This window comes from Pelmatolapia mariae, linkage group LG14 (genome assembly GCF_036321145.2).
Source record: "Pelmatolapia mariae isolate MD_Pm_ZW linkage group LG14, Pm_UMD_F_2, whole genome shotgun sequence".
NCBI lineage: Eukaryota > Metazoa > Chordata > Actinopteri > Cichliformes > Cichlidae > Pelmatolapia > Pelmatolapia mariae.
The window spans coordinates 23,316,348-23,338,905 of record NC_086239.1 but is presented as its reverse complement, the minus strand read 5'-3'; the positions used below and the strand labels follow the sequence as shown (position 1 = coordinate 23,338,905).

At 40.7% G+C, this 22,558-nt stretch overlaps 1 protein-coding gene across 2 annotated transcripts in view; it reads left to right on the top strand.

The window, feature by feature from the left end:
- Positions 1 to 10,117, top strand: part of LOC134640920 (syntaxin-1A-like) — a 76,396-nt gene extending 66,279 nt beyond the window's left edge. The window contains exons 7-10 of one of the 2 annotated variants that reach the window (XM_063493016.1): positions 773 to 846; positions 941 to 1,075; positions 3,153 to 3,263; positions 8,730 to 10,117. In XM_063493016.1, the coding sequence (XP_063349086.1) occupies positions 773 to 846; positions 941 to 1,075; positions 3,153 to 3,263; positions 8,730 to 8,807 (398 nt within the window). In that variant the 3' untranslated portion in view covers positions 8,808 to 10,117. Of the gene's footprint in view, positions 1 to 772; positions 847 to 940; positions 1,076 to 3,152; positions 3,264 to 4,875; positions 6,416 to 8,729 lie in introns of those variants that run through there. The other variant, XM_063493017.1, reaches the window with a different exon arrangement.
- The last annotated feature ends 12,441 nt before the right edge of the window (positions 10,118 to 22,558 follow it).

The following is a 22,558-nucleotide window of genomic DNA, read 5'->3' as shown; positions in this document are numbered from 1 at the left end:
TCAATCTCAGCTACTACAAATGAGATGCAGACTGATATCTCTGACTCAGCTGCAGTCGCTGAGCTACCGTGTGTGATTTGTCAAAACTTGTAGGTTTTAGAGTATCCACAGATCCTCGTTCAAACGTTAATGAAACGCGCTGATAGGATTAAAGAAGAGAGGCCATGAATGTTTTGCTTTAATTACAGCTTCAAAACACATCAACAAATGGATATACACAGGGCAAAAAACTCGAGGTATTTTACACCATTAATTGTGTTCACATTAGTGTGGCTGGATCAGAAAAATGCAAAACTCCTGGCCTGCAAATGTCAGAGAACTGGGGTTAAGTGCAATAAGAAGTCCGATGGCTCACTCCTGTAGTTAAGCAATATTTTAACTGTAGGCCCATTAATGTTTGAATTGCAGGGTTTATGGCTTTCTGTCTGAACCTTAGCTTGGAGATAATTTGAGATGCCTGGTTAAATACTGACAGATGTATGAACACATATTTACCCTGCGACATTCAGATCAGTGGCTTGACATCAAGATCATGAACGATGCTCTGCATTAGCAGTTTTTCTATTATTACATCTGTTTTTAACCCTTTTTCTGCCTGGACAAATCTTTTACATATTACATTCAGTGTTCCCGTTACTGTACAGTGGAGACGAATGGAGAGAGGATGGAAAATAAACCTTTTAAATGAAATATCGATGCACCTACAGTTATCCCTAAAAGTTTAAGCAAGCTGGCGGTCTTTTTTTGAAGTTTGTGCGCTTTGCCTTTTTAGCTGGAAGAAACACAACAAACGAGGAGCTGGAGAGCATGTTGGAAAGTGACAACCCAGCCATCTTCACGTCGGGGGTAAGTCTTACAAAAAAACAAAAAAACAAAACACAAAGAATGCAGCGGGGGCGCACCTGTCAGTCACTACTTCCTTAATTTTGTACCTTCTTAGATAATTATGGACAACATCACCCAGCAAGCAATGAATGAGATCGAGACGCGGCACAATGAGATTATCAAGCTGGAAAACAGTATCAGGGAGCTTCACGACATGTTCATGGACATGGCCATGCTGGTGGAAAGCCAGGTGAAAACACTGATCTCTCTCTCTCTCTTTCCGTTTCTACAGCTGTGTTGCTTGAGTCTCGGCCAAATGCATGCAAATGAAACAAACATGCAAATGCTCAATATGTTTATAACTGACTATCCATCTGCCAATTGATGCATAATAACTGGTTTCTACATGCAGAAAGAGCCATCTTGCCATTGCAGCGGTTCAGTAGCTCCCCGTGTTCATTAATAGTAAAATCATTAATCAGCTCAGCATGCTAGCATGCTGCTCCTCCCTATTAAAGCTCAAGTAACTCTACGTCTTTCATTTTGCAGAACGGTTTTTAAGTGTATTAGTGTAATTGAGGGCTTGTCTATGCCAACACAGTTGGAAGGAGGTTATGTTTTCAGCTCCATCTGGGTGTCTGTTTGCAAACTATCTCAGTAAATTTAGACAGTTTTGGGGGAACAGATCATTTTTGGCTCAAAGATAAGTTGATTGGAGTTTGGTGATTTTCTCCACGTGGGATTTCTGGCTTTGGACTGTTTTTTTTTTTTTATAAATAATTCTCCTGCTGCGATCATTAGCTGGAAAATAAATCTGACATCTAGGACTTTCAAGTTGGCAACTTAACAGAGTCACATTTTGTTAAAGCTTTTAATTATAAATAAACCTTAAATATTTCAGGCTTTAGCTTCGCGCATTTAGAGCTTTTCAGAATTAGTCTTTTTATTATGTTGCAAAATTTGAATGCTGCACATTGAAAAGCGTTCCAAGCCTCATGGAGTGAACAGTTCCCTAATTTTCCGATACATATTCGGGTTTTCTTTAAGTGTTGAGTTGCCTTTTGTCTCCGTAGCAAAGTGTGGAACTTAAGGGCTGCTCCCTGCGTGTGTGTGTGTGTGTGTGTGTGTGTGTGTGTGTGTGTGTGTGTGTGTGTGTGTGTGTGTGTGTGTGTGTGGCTAAACCCCCACAGAGATGAACTATTTCCTTCATCAGAAATAATCGGCCCGAATTGTACAGAATGGATTCTGAGTTAGAGAACACTTGAAAATATGAAAAATAAGAAAATATGTGAAATATTGAAGTAAATCGTTACATGAAACTGATTTTGGTTACACTGATGGCACAATGCAATAACATTTAGCGGGAAAATGTCTAATAATTCAGTGGAAATGGGTGTTTGTATGTGTGTGCTCTAAACAGTTCAATTAACTAACCCTTTATGCTCTCAGTGCCACATGATTTAAGGTTAAACTGGAGTGTGATTGTTAAATCTACCCTTCTCAGCTTTGCTTTCTCTGTCTCCCACTCTCTTGGTTTTCCCCTCTGTTTTCTTTTTCACTACACAACACTGCCCCCACTCCAATGACTCTAAGCTCTGGAGAACACAGAACATTGTTCCCCTTCTAACACAGCAAGGTAATTTACCTCTAATTCATGACTTTTCACCTGTGTGGACTTTGAATTGTCTTTGTTTTAGTGCATGCACAGAGAGCAGTCTGGGTCACTTTAGTAGTCATTTGATTTGTCAAGTGATTGTGGGTCAGTGCTAATGTGAAAAGTTATGATTTTTTTCTTGTTAATTAATGCTGTTTTAATCATGGTTTGTTACCAATACAATGGAAATGATAAGAGATATGATATCACAGTTATTTTCTGCTCTATGACATTCATGATAGCTTTCATTAGTCTAGTCAGGTTGCTTTGAAACATATTTATGAAATCTAAACATTGCTGGTACTACAGATTTCTTCTTACTATTACCTTAATGTGTCTCCATCTCTGATTCTTTTGCAGGGCAACCTCGTGAACAACATTGAGCACTGTGTTATGGAGGCCCAGGATTATGTGGAGCAGGGAAAAGACAACATCCCAAAATGCAAAAAGTTCAAAAAGACCAACAGACGGGTGACATAATTATTTCTTTTTCTCTTTTTTCTTCTCCTTTTTTCTTCTCCTTCTCTCACCTACTCATTTATCTGTTATTCCTCCCCTGTCACTTGCCTCCATCTGTATCCGCTCCTCCTCCTCCTGCCTACACATCTGGCTTCCTCTTTATTCTTCTTGTCTGCATGTCCTCCACACCTCCTCTGTAACTAACTTCTCCTAGGGGGAAATGATAGACCGCATTGAGTACAATGTGGAGCACTCGGTAGACTATGTGGAGAGGGCGGTATCAGACACTAAGAAGGCTGTTAAATACCAGAGTAAAGCCCGGAGGGTGAGTTGCTTAAATGGAAAAACGTGCTGTCATGTGAAACAGTGGTAGTTGAAGTCAGAATCGGTGCATGTGCATAGTGGAGTGGAGTGGTTGCTGTGCATGCTCACCTGTCATGTATCTGTGTATGGACTGTGGTTATTGTGAGTGTATTTAAGTCTACAGCAATGACTTTCAGCCTCAGTAACTTAAGCATATACACTCACCGGACACTTTATTAGGTTCACTTTGCTAGTACTGAGCTGGAGCATCTTTTGACTTTAGAACTGCCTTAATTCTTCAGTTCTTCCTTTTATAGATTCAACACAGTTCTAAGAACATTCCTCAGAGATTTTAGTCCATATTGACATGATAGCATCACACAGTTGCTGCAGATTTGTCGGTTACACATCCATGATGATGCAAAAATTAAAACCCAAAAATGCTCTATTAGATTGAGATCTGGTGAGTGTGGAGGACATTTGAGAACAGTGATGGCCATGTTCAAAAAAACAGGTAGGGATGATTTGAGCTCTACGACATGGCATATAGCCCTGGAAAGGAAAGGAAAGTATATGGTCATCAGCAAGACTCAGATGGACTGCAAAGTTTAAATTGTGACCATTGGATACTACGAAAATATCCTACGAAGAAAATATCCTCCACACAATTATACCACCAGCCTAAAATGTTGATGTTCTGCTGCTGTAGCACATCATGTCGTGCCTCCAGAGATGCTCCTCTGCATACTTTAGTTGTAACAACTGGTTATTTGAGTTACTGCTGCTCCCCTACCACGACCTTTAGCAGGTCATCTTGACCATGTCTAGATGACCTAAATGCCTAAATGAATTTAGTTGCTGCCATGTGATTGGCTAATTAGATATTTGCTTTAAAAAGCAGTTGAATAGGTGTACATAACAAACTGGTCGGTGAGTGCCTATAAGAATCTGACCTAATAACAATTCAGTTTGGTAAGAAAAAATTATCATATTTGTATTTAAGAGGAAATTGAATAAAAACACCCTGTATGTATTTTTAGTTCAACTTTTACAACCAGAGTCACTTTTAATACATGAACACTACATTCTGGTGGAGAGGCATGACATTGAGCCACAACAGATAATAGTGATTTTACATGTTTAGTGCATATACAGTAAATGCACAAACTGTCATCTTAGTTTTTTGCTAGTTAAGCAAGATGTATCATCTTAAATCATGAACTCTGGAGGTTCACTATCTTTGGACAGGACTATGTGAAGCTGATTGTTCCCATAGTATATAAACATTTGACAAATGCTTTTGAAAGGAATCATGGCAGTCCCCGTTTTTAAACAATCTGCAACACAATGGAACAATTCTGCCACCTCTTGGTCAACGTCTAACAAGGTGCTCAACATCAGATAAATTGCACACATCCAATGACTCGGTGCAAGGGTCATCTACATGGTTATTTCCCCATTTATAATTAAAGACTGAAAACTTTTCTTTCTTTCTTTCTTTCTTTCTTTCTTTCTTTCTTTCTTTCTTTCTTTCTTTCTTTCTTTCTTTCTCATTCATTTTCCTCTCAATCCCCTGACTCATTATCTAACGCTGTGCTCTCCTTGTTCTCCCTCCCCATGGTCCCCCCATCCAGAAGGTGATCCTGATAGGAGTTTGTGTTGCGATTTGTGTCACCATCCTCATTATTTCGCTCGCAGTGGGACTCAGTTAGGAGCCTAAAAAATCATCACATGGCAGACAGGACAGTCATTAAGAGTCACATGAATGCCAGAGAAACACACTACACACACAATTGTTCATGTGTTAAATGTACTGTATGGTGGCCTCTGCAATGTGTGCAGTGAGCACTGTTTATGAACTGGGTAGCAAGTCATTGCATTACTAGTCTGAGGTCTGTGCAGCAGCTATGAATACTCAAATATAATCTGCATCAACTTTTATTCTTAATGTGTGCTTCAGCTCCAGGAATGGTTTGTGCTTGGCCTGTTTGAGTTGCATAGCTTTGTCATGTGCATGTTTCTCTCTATGTTTTCCCACAAACACAAATTGAAGATGATTGCATTATTACTAAAATGATAATCAAAATAAGCTTATTTCCAATTAGAGTTAAGGATGATGTATTACTAAAGCTAAAACAAAATAGTTAAACATTTTGGGAAATCCACTTTTGAGTCCCGCTGGTAAGAGTTAAATCACAAATTTGTGCCTTAGAGATTTTGTCGTTTCGCAGGCATAGTGACTTTATGGAGGAGTGATCGGGAATTACAGCAATCTCCAAAAATGTATTCTCCCTTCCAGGTTTTCATCTGTAGTGTGCATATCAGTGTTTATGCTTCTGTGCAATTTCTGCTTTTGGAAAAGCCTAACAAATATAAAACCATTGACTTGTGGTGATGTGTTAACAGCTGGGTGGATGTTTTCTTTTCTGTTTTGTTTTTTTAATAATTGTGATTTTTAATCATGATTTTTAAGATACTGTAACAATGTAGAGATTTTATTTCCTTCTCACCCGATACATCCATGATATATCAATGAATCTGAAATGACCAGGTAAATTAAATAAGCTATTATAGTTTATGAGTGAAATTAGGATTTATAACACACAAACAAATGTAAGTTTATAGTCGTAATTTTTTTTTTTTTTTTTTTTTAGACAGAATGAGATATCTGTATTCAAAAGAACGCTTTCTTTTAATTTAATATAAGGTTGGGACATTTAAAAATTTAGTCTGTTACTTTACAGAGCTTAAATTGAGGTAAAAAGAACCTCAGATGAACAACAACACATGACATATGTGTCATTATTTATTTTTTAAAAATCCAAAATGCAGAACCAGTGTGTGAAAAACTAAGTACATTCTTAATACTTTCAGAGGAATTAAAAGGGTAAGTAGCAGCCACGTGCTACTAATCAAATGCATTTGATAGTGGAGAAGGGTTCTGGTTAAGGTCTATGCCTCAACAAGAACCATCCCTGTGTAGTGCTCTGTCTCTCATCCTTCTCTGTTCGTTTGGACTCTTGGTTGTGTCTCAGAGAGACACGTAAGCCCTCACGGCACATCAAGGCAGAGTCCATGTGACGGTTCTTTTTGTTTTGTTTTGTTTTTTGTGGTGGTTTTTTGTAATACTTTTGTTTGGAGGTAACTTGTGAATGGAAAAACATTCAAATTCAAAATCACACTTCTGTCAAGTCGAATGACAACATAACGGAAAATCACACTTCTGTTAAGTGGAATCAAAAGATAATCTAAAGTGTCTATTCTATTCTAATAGAAATGTTAACTAAAATCGCACATGATCAAAAGAAAAGCAGTGAACGTTTAATCCAGCATTTACCGCAGAATTTGCATTTGCTTATGTACAACAGCTCGAGTCCCTGTTCAGGAGGGTTAAAGAAGCTATGTTCAGCAATCTTCCCGAACAGGAACTCGAGGATCTGGATCACAAAACCAATCTCCTGTTCTGTCCAATGCCTATTCCTGGTTTCCGGCATGTAGACAGCTCTTGTCGGTAACAAGTCAGGTTCCTCCTCCTCTTCCAGTAGAGGAGCTTCCTGTTCCTCCATTTTCAGGGTGAGAGCTGGAGGCTTTTTCTTCTCTCGGGCTGCTGAAGGCTGCATCATCCTGTAAAGGATATCATAATGCATCTTGAAGAGGCTGAATCCGAAAGTTCTTTCACACAGCGAGCTTGAAAGGATTTTCTATGTCTGGAGCTCTGCCAGTGTGATTGTGAGCTCGGCGAGGAGGTCCTTGATCTTCTCAAAGGACACACAGTCCCTATTCATAGAGAGTCCTACTGAGCTCACCAACACCAAGACCTTCTTTCTGGTCTCTCCATCGACCCTTGCTGGAATTCTTTTCAGCACCTGTGGGAGCCATGGCATTCCATGCTCTTTGTATCTCTCCAGGGTCCTCGCATAACAGAGGCCATGGCGCTCCATCTCCATGGCTATATTACCCACCATGGCTATGGCGCATGCTAATCCCCCTAACCCTATAGCATATCAAACACCTCATGATGATTTGGGTTTTGCAACCACAGAAGCTGGGCACCTTACAGTCACTGACAATGATCCCAAGCATGGCAACAAAATGACAACAGAATGGCTGAAAAAGAAAAAGAGTCAAGGTGTTTCAATGGCCAAGTTAAAGTCCAGACTTCAACCAGATTGAAATGCTCTGGTGGAATAGCTGTGCTTCATTAAATGCGCACAAATCTCAACAAGCTGAAGCAATGTTAAGAAGAGTAAGCCAAAAAACCCCTCCACAATAATATAAAATGCTGAGAAATTCGTACAGAAAATGATTATTTCAAGTTATTGCTGTTGGAGTTGGTTCTACAACCTACTGAATCATGTTGTTTACTTAGCTTTTTACACACTGCTTCTGCACTTTGCCTTTTTTTTTTTAAACAAATAATGACACACTGTAATATGTAATATGTTTTGGTTTATTGAGTAAATTAAAATTGAATGAACTAATTTAAGTCTTTCTTTGTGGAATTAGCATGTTCTCCCCATGTTTGTCTCTCCGGGTACTCCAGCTTCCTCCCACAGTCCAAAGACATGCAGTTAGTGGGGATAGGTTAATTGGAAACTATAAATTGCCCATAGGTGGGAGTGCGAGTGTGAATGGTTGCCCTGTATCTGTGTGTTAGACCTGCAACAGACTGGCAACCTGTCCAGGTTGTACCCTGCCTCTCGCCCTCAGACAGCTGGGATATGCTTCAGCGCCCTCGCAACCCTGAGAAGGATAAGCAGTAGAGAATGGATGGATAATTTTAGTTTAGTTGTAATAACCAGATGATTTTGTTTATGTCCTGATATGTAAAACTTTAGAACTGCATGAGGGTGTCTCATAGAGAGAGATGATGTGTTTAATTGAACTTTTATTTTCTTCTTATTACACTGATGTGATGAGATGTATGTGGCTCATAACTAAGGGCATATTTCCTTAAACAGTTTCTTTAAGAATTGTTGGAAACTGTGCAAGTCCACAGGATTTATTTGCTGCACGCTGAACTTCTTCATTAGAGGGACCTTTGCTAAAAAAGTTTGTGTTTGGTGGATTTTTACTTTTTGATAAATTTGCAGTCTTGCTTGCATTCTCGGTTAACCACTAGATGGAGCCAAATTGATGCTTTTTATGTTGTGCATGCGATGGCTTTAACCGCAGAGATGATTTCTGTTTGTGGCATGTGTATATGACAGATGGTATGAGCAAAATGCAGGATTTAAAGATTTCTTTCTTTTAAAAGAAGATGTAGAAATAATTGAACATTTTGGTCACACTCCAGCATTATTAGAATGAATTAAATTGCATTTTTTTTCCCGCTTGGTTCTTTTACTTTTGTTGTAAACTGCATTTTGTTCAGATTATTATTAACCCTGTTCAAGTAAAGCACAAACGGTATAACTAACATGTTTTCTCTGCTCCCCATTTGCTGCTTTGGATGTTTTTTTCTTTTATTTTTGTTAATACCATTCAGAAGAAAATTATGATTCTTATATGCTGTATCATTCTGGGAGTCGTCATTGCTTCCATTGTTGGGGGAACACTGGGCTAAACCTCAGCCACGCTCACGCTAAAAAAACACACAAAGTCACACGACAGAGCTAAAAGCAGAATAACACACATTTCCAATTTCCTGTTTTAACAAATGCAATCTATTACGTGTTCAGCAAAAGATGCGTTACATAATGTACAATAAATTTTACACACAGTGTACAGGGCCAGAGGTGTTTTGTTTTTGTTTTTTTTTCGCATGAGTTGCTATTTTGTAAATGTGTGGTGCTGCAAACTGTTTATCAGAGTGTCGAGTGTTGTCAATGATATGATGTTTCTTGAATGGAAAAAGTTACTAAATGATATGTAACACTATACTAAAACATTCCAACTTCCAAGTATGACACTGATTCAGATGTGTCTTTTTTTGTGTTGTACAGGCAAAGTGGCAGGTCACTCATCGGTTATGTTTTCAGAGCTATGTTATCTGTAGACCTCTGTTCATTTGCACATGTATTTATCTTTTTTGTAGTCTTCTTACTTTCTCTCTCTGATGTCTTCTACCTCCCTCTTAAAAGCCCTGCATGGTTTAGTTCACTGTAAAGTGGTGTTTTGTACTCTGTTGCAAAAGGGAACACATCAAAAAGAACATAGCTACCTTGATGTTGGGTATTTTGCTCGTATATTTAACACACTGCCAAACTTTTTTTCTAATTGCACATCTCTTGTAGTTGACAGAAGCAATGCTACTGTACTTAATTTCATCTGGCCTTACCGGTTGTGCAGCATTTTTGACCGTTGCTCCAGTGTTGAGTGTGATTGAGTGCATGCATGCATATATAAGATTTGAAAGGATATTCGCAAGTTCCTTGGTAGCTACATGTCTGAACGTGTTGTATGTGAGTCGTTGGATGAAAACATGAGTGCTTGTTGGTAGCCAAATGTGTCTTTGTTTTCTAAAGTAATATAAAGCTCTCTAACACTGCCAGTATATTTAAATAAGCTGTTAAAGTGGAGTCTAGTCTGGTTGGATTAATGAAGTGACAAACCTTTTGTTTATTTCTGCCCTTTCTGTAAACCCCAAGATTTAAACAGTGCATATTATCCTGTCAAACTACTTCTACTGTATGTTTATTTCCATTGATGAACTCACTGAGTCAATGAATGCATCAGCATGAACTCAAAGTAGCCCCGTTAAAAGACTCATATCATTTTTGGGGGGAAACATCAGACAGCACAGACTGCAACCATGTTACCATGTTGCCTACTCAACTTGTTGCCTTTGTGTTGTATTGTAATGACATGGTTTTATTTGTTTAATATGAGTCTTGTTTTTTTCTTTTTTCAAGTAAAGTTTGTCCCAAAAAATTACACTGAGTTTGTACTTTGCCTTGCACACATGATTCCACAGGGGCATAATATATCCAGAAGTCCAATACCAGTGAAAACATGAATGGTGAGTCCTTGAAGTTGATGTGTTGGTAGCAAGCACCAGAATGTCCACAAACATGATTGCAAAATTGGAGAGGGAGGTCAAACATTCAGCCTTCTTCCAGCCCAGTCCCAAACTGCTCTCCTTCACTGGTCTGGGCGGGCTGTCTTGTCAAGATGAACTGACAATCCACAGGACTATGATGTCACATTGTCTAGACAGGATTCTGATTTTGAGGAGTTCAGTCATAATCCCGCAGATGGTCGCTTTGCACCATTGACTTCTCAGTCAAGCACATACACAACGTTTGAACCTGAATGCACAAAGCAGGATTATTGCTGCACCAACACATCATTAGTAGCAAAAACCAAACCTGTCCTTAGCTTTCTATCAACAGCAGAAGTGCAGTAACCTGAAAGCTGGGGCAGAGCGGGACTTGTGGGTAGCCATAATATTGCTTTCAGCAATTTCTTGTTCTGTGCCGCATGGGGAAAAAAAAGCAAAATACAGATTAAAATGACAAAGATCTGTTTAGACCCAAAGAGCTTGGAAAAAAAATGACTGGACTAAGTTTCTTGAAGATGTTTCACTGTGACGAGCCACATAATTAATAGTGGGTTAGTGACCCTCTTAAGGTACCCAAGTAGGGTTTAACAACTGGGACAGTCTACCATTTGATTTTAGAACTGAAAGGTTTAGCCCATGAAACATCTTCACAAAATCTAAAGTGCAGTTGCTTTCTTTCCAAACTTCTTAAACTACCTGCGTTACAGAACCTGCACAGACCTGTTTACACGTTTCGCTGCCTCTGATGTGATCTGCGACACATCTGAATATGGATATGCTTCCACTTCATAGAAAACACACCTTCACTTCTAAAAGAAAGGTCAGGCAACAGCACTCTGTGTCTAGGTTTAGCTTGCTGAGTGGACAAGCTGAAACTGAAATGGCAACACTTGGGTAGCTTCATATGAGTTCTTCCAGGTTTATGCGCAGATGTATGTTTTAGTCAGCCCAGAAGACCACATCTGATGGCAAAACTGCATCACTGCTGCTGGTCAGATTTCCCTAAATAAAGTTGAAAATTGTAGCAGTCTTCTTTTATTAGAACTAGCAACTTCAAGAACTCAAAAAGGAACAGGTATTTATTTACAGTGGGATGCAAAAGTTTGGGCAACCTTGTTAATAGTCATTATTTTCCTGTATAAATCGTTGGTTGTTACGGAAAAAAAAAAAGTCAGTTAAATATATCATATAGGAGACACACAAAGTGATATTTAAGAAGTGAAATGAAGCTTATTGGATTTACAGAAAGTGTGCAATAATTGTTTAAACAAAATCAGGCAGGCGCATAAATTTGGGCACCACAAAAAAAGAAATGAAATCAATATTTAGTAGATCCGCCTTTTGCAGAAATTACAGCCTCGAAACGCTTCCTGTAGGTTCCAATGAGAGTCTGGATTGTTGACAGGGGATTTCTTTAAATCACCCTGCCGTTCTTTCTTTAGCCAAGACTCCTGAGGTAGAAAGCACAAACACACTGCAGTTTCTTTTACTCGCGAGGACGGTCACGGAAGCGCTCACACAGGAGACACTCACGGACTCGCGCTTTGTCACCGTCTGCGTTCTTTATTTATACAAGATTGTTCTGTGTGTATGTGTGTGTGTGTGTGTGTACAAAGATAACAACATTATTCTCAGAACTCAGAGCTGAGGTTCCCCTTTTCTAAATCTGTATGTTCCAGAATAAAAAGAGGAAGCTGTAAGTTGTTTATCACAGAAGAGTTCATGTCAAAAGTTATTAGGTGAAAAGTCACGTAGACATGTGCTTCACTGATAAACATAAAGAATACATTTCATGTAACTGATCAAAACATAATTTTCTTCTGACATCCGGCCCTGTTTATCAGCGAAATGAAATGTACAATAAGTAAAATGGCAAATAAATGGTAAATGGCCTGTATTTATATAGCGCTTTACTAGTCCCTAAGGACCCCAAAGCGCTTTACATATCCAGTCATTCACCCATTCACACACTGGTGATGGCAAGCTACGTTGTAACCACAGCCACCCTGGGGCGCACTGACAGAGACGAGGCTGCCGGACACTGGCGCCACCGGGCCCTCTGACCACCACCAGTAGGCAACGGGTGAAGTGTCTTGCCCAAGGACACAACGACCGAGACTGTCCAAGCCGGGGCTCGAACCGGCAACCTTCCGATTACAAGGCGAACTCCCAACTCTTGAGCCACGATCGCCCCTGTAACTACTTGTTACAGGGGCGATCAACAAGTAACTACTTGTCTTTCACATTCTCAGTTAGTACATCATTTGTTACACTTCATCTTCATGATCGTCATTGATTTCAGTACATCTGCGTATGCTGTGAATGATAAACTCATCATCTGTGAAATTACAGCTTTTAAACAAGGAATAACTCAAATAGAGAAAACAAAATAAAATCAGGAAAAGTCCAACGACAATCAACGGTCTCTTTAGCATCTGAAGCCATGTTTGAAGAATATACATTATCTGGTAAGTAGGTGCAGCATGTGGTGTTGAACAAAACGCACAATCCTCGTTTCTCAGCCAGGATCATGTGCAGTGCTACACAATGTTGCATTACAGCAATTCTGAGAGCGTCTATTTCTTGATTTTGTCCCTCGTTGACCTTCCAGGATGCTTTGAGGAACAAGCCGAATCCATAGTCCATTATCTCACTTCTGAGAGCATGTTTTCCAACTCCAACTCCTGCCCGCAGGAAAAGTGAGTTGAGTATCTTTTATCCAGTTGTCCAGAGTTTGAATTCTTCAGGTACGTCGGTTCCTCAGATTGAGTCATGTGGTCAGACTGTTGAAGTTGAGCGTTTCTTCCTGGATGAGGATGATGATGATGTTGTTTTTACAAAAGTCATTCTGAAGGTGTGATCGGAGATCAGAATTAGTGCACCTGTCCCAGGGTGTTTCCCATATATGGTTGTGTTACTGTGCTCGGCATGTTTGAGCAGACGTAACAGTCTTTCTCTGTGGTTTTGTTAAACACATATCTGTATCAGGCATTTTTCATCCAAAGATGGATGTGATCTTGTGTCATGTCCATTAGGTGTAAGTTGTCGTACGTCCATCTTCTCTTTCTGCCTCGTGGTTCAGCTGCTATTGACATTGGCTAGGGTCCTGTAAGGGTGAGCTTTGTAGTCAAGGTAACCAGCAGGGTCCCCCTTTCCATTATTGCTCATAGGTCCATCACACCTACACCTGGCTGCCTAAAGTTGATCGGATAGAGATTGGAGTGCGGGCTTACCCTACGGGGGCCCAAAAACGCACTTACCACCCTCACCCCCGAAACAACCAAGCGTAGGCGCTTCCTCCTTGGTGTCGGGGCTTCCCGGGACCTCAACCTTTTTGCAGTGGCTCTGATGTATCCAGGAGGGTCTCTCTGCAATTTTACAGGCTGTGGGTGTTGTCAATAACACTTGGTATGGACCCTCCCAGCGAGGCATACTCCAATTTTTCCTCTGGAGCACCCGTAATAGGATCCAATCACCTGGTTTCAACCTGCAAGAGACTGGAGAAGAAAACTGGAGAATAAAAACAAGAAACAATGGAAGAAGTTCAGCAACGTATTGTGCTGTAAAATCAACTTACTTCCAAAACACATACACAAAACACATATACATACACATAGACATTTGCGCGCTAATTTGTCACGAAGTATTTCACGGCCACTTCTAAAACCACTCTAAACACAGTTCCTTGTGGCGAACTTAAACCTTATTTGTCACGAGGTATTTGACGGCTACCTCTAAAACCAATCTAAACTTAGTTCCTTCCGGCGAACTCAACCTATTTCACGTGTTTATTTCTTTTAACCCTTGCGGCGGGTTAGACCTACTTAGACCCTTGCGGCGGGTTAGACCTTCATTCAGTGTTTTCTCACCCTCAGTCGTCTTTTGCTAGTTGTTCAGGTCATCTGGATCCCAGCGTCGTGGACCAGGACCGGCCTGGATGCGAATTTACGCCCAGGACTCTCACCTCTACCTGGAGAGGGCTGTCGACAGACTTCGGTTCTGGCTTTCCCACGACGTCAGGATGCAGCAATCAGACCTTATTGGAGTCACAGAAACATGTCTGTTGTTTCCATCGCTAGGTTCGAAGGACCAATTTAAATGACAGGGGATTTCTTTAAATCACCCTGCCGTTCTTTCTTTAGCCAAGACTCCTGAGGTAGAAAGCACAAACACACTGCAGTTTCTTTTACTCGCGAGGACGGTCACGGAAGCGCTCACACAGGAGACACTCACGGACTCGCGCTTTGTCACCGTCTGCGTTCTTTATTTATACAAGATTGTTCTGTGTGTATGTGTATGTGTGTGTGTGTGTGTACAAAGATAACAACATTATTCTCAGAACTCAGAGCTGAGGTTCCCCTTTTCTAAATCTGTATGTTCTAGAATAAAAAGAGGAAGCTGTAAGTTGTTTATCACAGAAGAGTTCATGTCAAAAGTTATTAGGTGAAAAGTCACGTAGACATGTGCTTCACTGATAAACATAAAGAATACATTTCATGTAACTGATCAAAACATAATTTTCTTCTGACAATTGTGGTTGAAGGTATTTTGGACCATTCCTCTTTACAAAACATCTCTAGTCCATACAGGTTTGATGGCTTCCGAGCATGGACAGCTCTCTTTAACTCAAACCATAGATTTTCAATAATATTCAGGTCTGGGGACTGAGATGGCCATTCCAGAATGTTGTACTTGTTCCTCTGCATGAATGCCTTAGTGGATTCTGAGCAGTGTTTCGGGTCGTTGTCTCGTTGAAAGATCCAGCCCCAGCGCAGCTTCAGCTTTCTCACTGATTCCTGGACATTGGTCTCCAGAATCTGCTGATACTGAGTGGAATCCATGTGTCCCTCAACTTTGACAAGATTCCCAGTCCCTGCACTGGCCACACAGCCCCACAGCATGATGGAACCACCACCATATTTTACTATAGGTAGCAGGTGTTTTTCTTGGAATGCTGTTCTTTTTCCTCCATGCAAAATGCCCCTTGTTATGCCCAAATAACTCCATTTTAGTTTCATCAGTCCACAGCACCTTATTCCAGAATGAAGCTGGCTTGTCCAAATGTGCTTTAGCATACCTCAAGCGGCTCTGTTTGTGCTGTGGGCGGAGAAAAGGCTTCCTCTGCATCACTCTCGCATACAGCTTGTGTAAAATGCGCCGAATGGTAGAACGATGCACAGTGACTCCATCTTCTGCAAGATGATGTTGTAGGTCTTTGGTGCTGGTCTGTGGGTTGACTCGGACTGTTCTCACCATTCGTCGCTTCTGTCTGAGATTTTTCTTGGTCTACCACTTCGAGCCTTAACTTAAACTGAGCCTGTGGTCTTCCATTTTCTCAACATGTTCCTAACTGTGGAAACAGACAGCTTAAATCTCTGAGACAGCTTTCTGTATCCTTCCCCTAAACCATGATGGTGAACAAACTTTGTCTTCAGGTCATTTGAGAGTTTTTTTGAGACCCCTCTGAAGAGACCCCCTCTTCAGAGAAAATTAAAAGAGGAGGGAAACTTACAATTGACCCCCTTAAATACTCTTTCTCATTATTGGATTCACCTGTGTATGTAGGTCAGGGGTCACTGAGCTTACCAAGCCAATTTGAGTTCCAATAATTAGTTCTAAAGGTTTTGGAATCAATAAAATGACAACAGTGCCCAAATTTATGCACCTGCCTGATTTTGTTTAAACAATTATTGCACACTTTCTGTAAATCCAGTAAACTTCATTTCACTTCTCAAATATCACTGTGTGTGTCTCCTATATGATATATTTAACTGACATTTTTTATGGTGACAACCAACGATTTATACAGGAAAATAATGACTATTAACAAGGTTGCCCAAACTTTTGCATCCCACTGTAGATGGTGCAAAAAATTAACATTAATAATAAAGCCAACATTAACGTCCACAAACAGCCAACTATATTATGTGTCCAGTGCTCAGTTCCATCTTTTAACCTATAGCTTGTGCTGTATTGTATCTATTTTTCCCTTATCCAGTATAGTGAGACGATGCCCCACACATTTATTGGCAATATTTGTTAAAAAAAAAAATCAACACTTCTCTGGCATGTGACTGTTTATCCGTTTGAACTGAAAGCAGGGAAGGTTGTCATGATGCATCTGGGTAACTTTTCAGCATATTATATTATACTCAACAGGGGAAATTATGCACAGCCTTAAAATCTGCAAAGGCAGTGATTTCGTCAAAATATGATGGAAAATTTGGGAAAGAAAAGGGATTTCTGCCCAATGAAACACTGGGAAGCTACCTGAGTAAAGTTAGTGGAGTTCTTTCAGTTTCACAAGTGGAAAGTAAGACATATAGTCACACAATAAATAAGGAGAAGCGAGAATGAGTGCAAGAAGGCAGAAAAGACCATATGAAGGAACTTCAGCTTCCTTTTGTTTTTATTGTATTTCTTAACTTTACACTGAAGATTTGAAAATTGCAGTAGTATTTATTCTTCACATGCTAACTGTCAAACCTGCAAAGTTTTGACAGTTGAATTTCCCGTTTTGTCACATTTAAATCAGATGACAATTACTTCCTCTGTAGTCTTGTGCCTGTAATCAAATAAAAACTCAGTCACTTCACATATTTAACAGATTTAACACAGAGAAACAGTACCAGCCATTCACTATCAACAGTTAACATAATGTCTGTATGTGGCTGTGGTTCCTCTAATTTACAAGTTAAATGTAATTGTCACTGTCAGTTCAATTACTCATTACACCAACTTACCATCATCTGCTTGTATTTTACCTCACATGAGTCGGTTTACATCAGTTTCTTTTTGTTGAACAGCATCTTATATTCAGAGTATCAACACATTAATTTAAGCACTGCAGGACCGCTTCAGTGTCACAGATCAGAGTATATTTGCTGACAGTGCAGATCTGCAGAAATATTCATCAGGAGTCCACTCTTATATAAATGTGTGTACTGCAAATTTCACTACAACAAAAACATTTAAAGTGTTTCTTAATCAGAAACCATGATTCAATAGAAAAGTATCAGTTGGGTTAAAGCATGTGACACTGTTTTTAAGTCTGGAGAGGCAAGCCAACTTTATTTATAAAGCCCTTTAAAAACAGCCAACAGTGACCAAAGTGCAGAACATAAAATCAGAAAAATTATAAATAGGAGATACGTAGAAGACTGAAAAGAGGCATCAGAAGAGCCAATCGTAGTTAAAAATGAATAGATCGGTACTTTAACAACAGCAACTCCAACAGCATGTGGTAGGGAATAATGACAGGCTACAGGGACTGTTACACACCAGCCACAAGTCCCAGCGACACACTTTCCAGGGAAACTGAACCACTTTGCTTGCTTTGACTACCAGAACAGTGAGGTCAGCATTCATCTTGCGCGCTCACATAAGAAACTCCACATTCACAGGAACACCAAATTACATCCACCCTGCACAGCTTTAACATCAGCAAAGCAGCTAGATTGGATGGAGTTAGGAGTGCTGAAAACCTTTGCAGACCAGCCAGCAGAGGTATTTACAAAGATCTTTAACTTCTCACTAGAGCTGAATGCAGTTTCCACCTGCCTCAAATTAGCAGCCATTGTCCTAGTTCTCAAGAAAACAGAAGTCAACTCTCTAAACAACTGTCGTCCAGTTGCTCTAACACCCATCATTGCGAAGTGTTTTTGAGAGAAGACTTCTTGCCCTCATCAAGGCTGCTATTCCTGACCTTGATCAATACCAGTTTTAATACCAGACAGATAAACAGATGATGCTCTTTCTTATACACCTAGAACAACCCTCAAAATGTCAGGATGAACACAGGAGTGCCACAGGGTGTGTGCTTAACACTCTCCTCTACTCCCTCTTTACATATGAGTGTTTCCCCATTCACTCCTCCAACTACTACTTTCTAGATGACACCACCATAGTAGGCCTTAGGACTCATAGGAGGTTCAACACCTGGTGGAATTGGCCCTCCCATAACAACCTTAACATCACAAAAACAAAAGAGGATCCCCAGAGTATGCATCTTACCAGATGCCACATGGTCCACAAGCATCTCCCATCAGGTGAAGAAGGCCCAGCAGTGAGTATACTTTCTTAGAAAGCTGAAACAAACGCAGCTCTACAAAAACTGCTGCTCAGGATATGTCCAGGCTACAAGATGGCGCCAGTGTGCTAGGTAAGCTGTCCTCCTCCTACCTCTTCTTACCCTCATCTCTGTTTTCGCACTTTTTATTTTGACATTTGTGTGCTTTTTTTATTCTTGTCTTGGCTTTGTGCCTCTCTGAGAACAATGCTTTAACCACATATGATTGGCTAACTTTGCTAAATCTCCGGCCACCTCTCTTCCACGAACCGGAGCTACATTGGGACTTAGGAGACACTACGCTGCCGCGTACCTGCCCGTCTACATGAACTTTCTGCCTACCTCCACCTTCCCTGTTTAAGAGGTGCTCCAGGAAACGTGGTAAGCGGAGTGGACTTCGGGTTCGCCTTAAAGCCTTACTTAAGGCACATGCTGCGGCTAACTCCTCTCCCATCCTGGACTTTCTGCAATTTCCATTCACCTGCCACCGTCGGACATCCTTCAAACTGCTCAGCCCTCGCTGGATTTGCCCTGTTGGACTTCAATTTTCCGACCTCTCCAGTGGTATGCTCGCCGCTTCAGACCTGAATTGGGACCTCTGGGACTCGCACTCAACACAGGCACCCAAGCAAGCTGAGACTCGCGTCTGTCAGGGACGAGGTGACGGAGAGCCGGATGGCATTTTTAAACACAAGATTGCTGGTGAGTAAAACCTTCATCCTAAACAATCTTTTTCTCACCCTCCACCTGGATGTTTTATTCCTGACTGAAACTTGGATTCGCCCCAGTGAGCTTTTCTCCTTCTCTGAACTCCTTCCCCCTGACTGTGTTTCTTATTCATATTATTGGAACTGACTGGCCCCCCTATGACTCTCTGCGCTGTGATTTATCGGCCACCCAAATACAATAAGTTTTTTATTCCTGAATTTGCAGATTTTCTAGCTTCTCTGTTTTTAAATTATAACTGTGTTCTTATTTCTGGTGATTTTAATATACATATCGTGCTGCAAGGGGGATTTCTTAGCCAAGGATTTCCTTGTTTTAACTGACTCTTTTAACCTTACACAATGGGTGAGTGCACCGACCCATGTAAAAGGCCATATGCTGGATCTGGTCTTCTCATATGGCCTGGATATTAGCATTAAGGACATTGACAATGCTGGCATCTCTGATCATTTTTGGTTATGTTTAATGCTGACTTAGGTGTAACACATATGAACACTGCTGATCTCTGTCGCCCTGTACGTGTAATCAACTCTGAGAGTGTGGCTAATTTCACTGCTGTCTTTCTAAACTCTGTCCGCCCTGATCCTGATGTGCTGGACCTCAAGTGTTGTACTCCCCCCTCGGCTGATGAAGTTATGAATGCTATGTTATCCACATGCTCCACTACCTTGGACCTAGTGGCCCCCGTAAAGATGAAGCGCCTTAGATACTCCCCTCAACCCTGATTAAATGACTCTATACGAGATTTACGTCGTATTTGTCGCCAGTTTGAGAGGAGGTGGAAAAAAGATAAGCTTCAGGTATCCCTTGACATTTTACATAGCAGCCGCACTATATACCAGGATGCTGTTAAGAATTCTAAAGCCGCTTTTTTGTCCAACATCATCGCGACTGATAGCCATAACCCCTGGGCCCTGTTTAAAATTTTCAATTCTGCCATCAATCCTTGCCCTGATAAACTAGACTTTGCCTCCCCAGCTCTCTGTGAGCAATTTTTAAATTATTTTACAAGGAAGATTTTACTTCTAAAAACCTCACTCCCACATCTTCCTGTAGTGAATCCTCTTCCTCCTGGTGAAACTCTGTCCAACTTCTACCAGTTTGAGCAAATTTCACTTTCTACTTTTAAAAGTATAATTGATCAATTGAGAAGTTCCAACTCGGCTCATGATTTCCTCCCATTCCGGATTTTAAAGGATGGGTTCGATGTAATTGGGCCTCATTTCTTATCATTGATTAACTTATCATTACTCATGGGCCGTGTCCCATCTGCATTTAAACATGCAGTGGTGCAACCTATCCTAAAGAAAACCAACCTCGACCATACTGACCTTGCGAATTATAGGCCAATCTCTAAACTTCCATTTTTATCTAAAATATTCGAGAAAACTGTCCTCTCCCAACTAAAGGCCTACTTAAATGCAAATAACATTAGTGACAAATTTCAGTCTGGTTTTAAACCTCACCACAGCACTGAAACAGCATTGCTGAGGGTTTTCAATGGTCTTCTTTTATTTTCCTGCCATTTTAATTTTATTGGATCTCTCCACTGCTTTTAATATGGTAGACCATAAAATTATTTTAGAGAGACTGGAACATGTTATAGGCATCAAGGATTCTGCCCTTAATTGGTTTAAATCCTACCTCTAGGGTAGGACTTTCTCTGTCAGGATGGGCTGCTACTCATCCGCCGCTGCCCCTCTTTGTTGTGTAGTACCACAGGGGTCTGTGCTGGGCCCTCTACTGTTTGCCTTGTACATGCTACCCCTGGGTTCTATCTTTCGACAAATATCAGATCTACCACCACTGCTATGCTGACGAGATTCAAATCTATTTCCAATTGTCTGATGACCTGCCAGCTTCATTGAATCATTTGTTTGACTACTTGAAAGAGGTTACAGAGTGGCTGTCAGCCAATCCTCTCATTTTAAATGAGGAGAAAACTGAGATTATGGTGTTTGGTAGTCACACTGTCATGGTCCTGAGTCCGTGACTCAGTGATTTTGTGTTTAGTGTATTTATTGATGTTGTTATTATTATTATTATTATTATTGTTATTATTATTTGTGGGCTGTTTTGGGATGGTTTGTGTTTTGGGGTTTTGGATACTGGGTTTCTGGGTTTGTGCTCCCTCTGTTGGTCCCTGGTGTTAGTGTTCCCCTGTCTCGTCAGGTTAATCAGGTCCAGCTGTGCCTCCCACCTGTGTGTGATTTCCCAGTGCCCCTCTGTGTATTTATAGTGTGTGCCTGCCTGTGTTCCTTGTCGCGTCATCTGTATTCATCCTCTGTGTTCGTTCCCTGTGTTTCTCTGCATTACTCCGTGAATCCTCTGCGTGCTCTCCCTGCAGTCCTCCCTTTGTGCTCAGGTTTGCTATTCTATGGTTTAGTTTCTCCCAGTTTAGTTTATCCTTAGTTCTGTTTTGCCATCCCCACTTTGTGTTCTGTATTCTTAATAAACCACCCTCACGTCTTAGTAAGTGCTGCATTTGAGTCCTCCTTTCCACACATCACACGGCTGCTGCCCCAGTCGTGACACACACTCCACAAGACCAGCTAGCTGCTCAATTTGGTCCCTTTGCCTGCATTCTTACAGATACTGTAAGTAATCTAGGTGTTTGCCTGGATAGTTCATTTGAGCTGGATAAACAGGTTTCCTCAGGGGTTAAATCTGGCTACTTCCAATTGCGCCAAATTTCATAGGTCAAACACTTAATACCGTGCAAAGATCTTGAAAAAGTGATACATGCCTTTGTGACCTCCAGATTAGATTATTGTAACTCACTGTACTCTGGACTCCAACTTGCTCACCTCCAAAGATTACAGCTCGTTCAGAATGCTGCGGCTCGTCTCCTAACTGGAACTAGAAAGTTTGGCTGTATTTCTCCAGTGCTCTGACTTACATTGGCTGCCTATTAAATTTCATATTGATTTTAAAGTTCTGCTGCGTACTTTCAAATGCCTAAACAACCTTGCCCCTGACTATCTCACCGACCTCCTCAGTCTCTATACTCCCAGCTGTTCTGTACGATCTTCTGGTCAGTTACTTCTGGCCCAGCCCAGGCACCGTCTGAAGGCTAGGGGTGATCATGCTTTTGCCTCTGTAGCACCAAACCTCTGTAATAGTCTTCCTGCTACCATTTGTGCCTCTGACTCCATTCAATCCGTTAAAGCACGCTTGAAAACGTACCTATTCAACCTGGCTTTTCCGATTCGCTAATTCTCATCGCTCATTAATTGCTGTATCGCTACTCATTTCTCTGGATAATCATGATCTCTCCCAATCTCTACTTACTAATGCTTTGTGTTTGTTTTCTCTACTTTCTCTATTTTGCCTTGTTTTAATGACTTACTGTTCAATGTAATCATTTACCGTAATTTTTACTGTGAAGCACTTTGGTGTACCCCCTGGTTTTAAACGTGCTATATAAATAAAATTGTATTGTATTGTATGTCGTTTCATGACATAGTGCTGCTCTGCCTGGTACACACAGAACAAGACTGGAAGGACCTGCAGAGGGTGG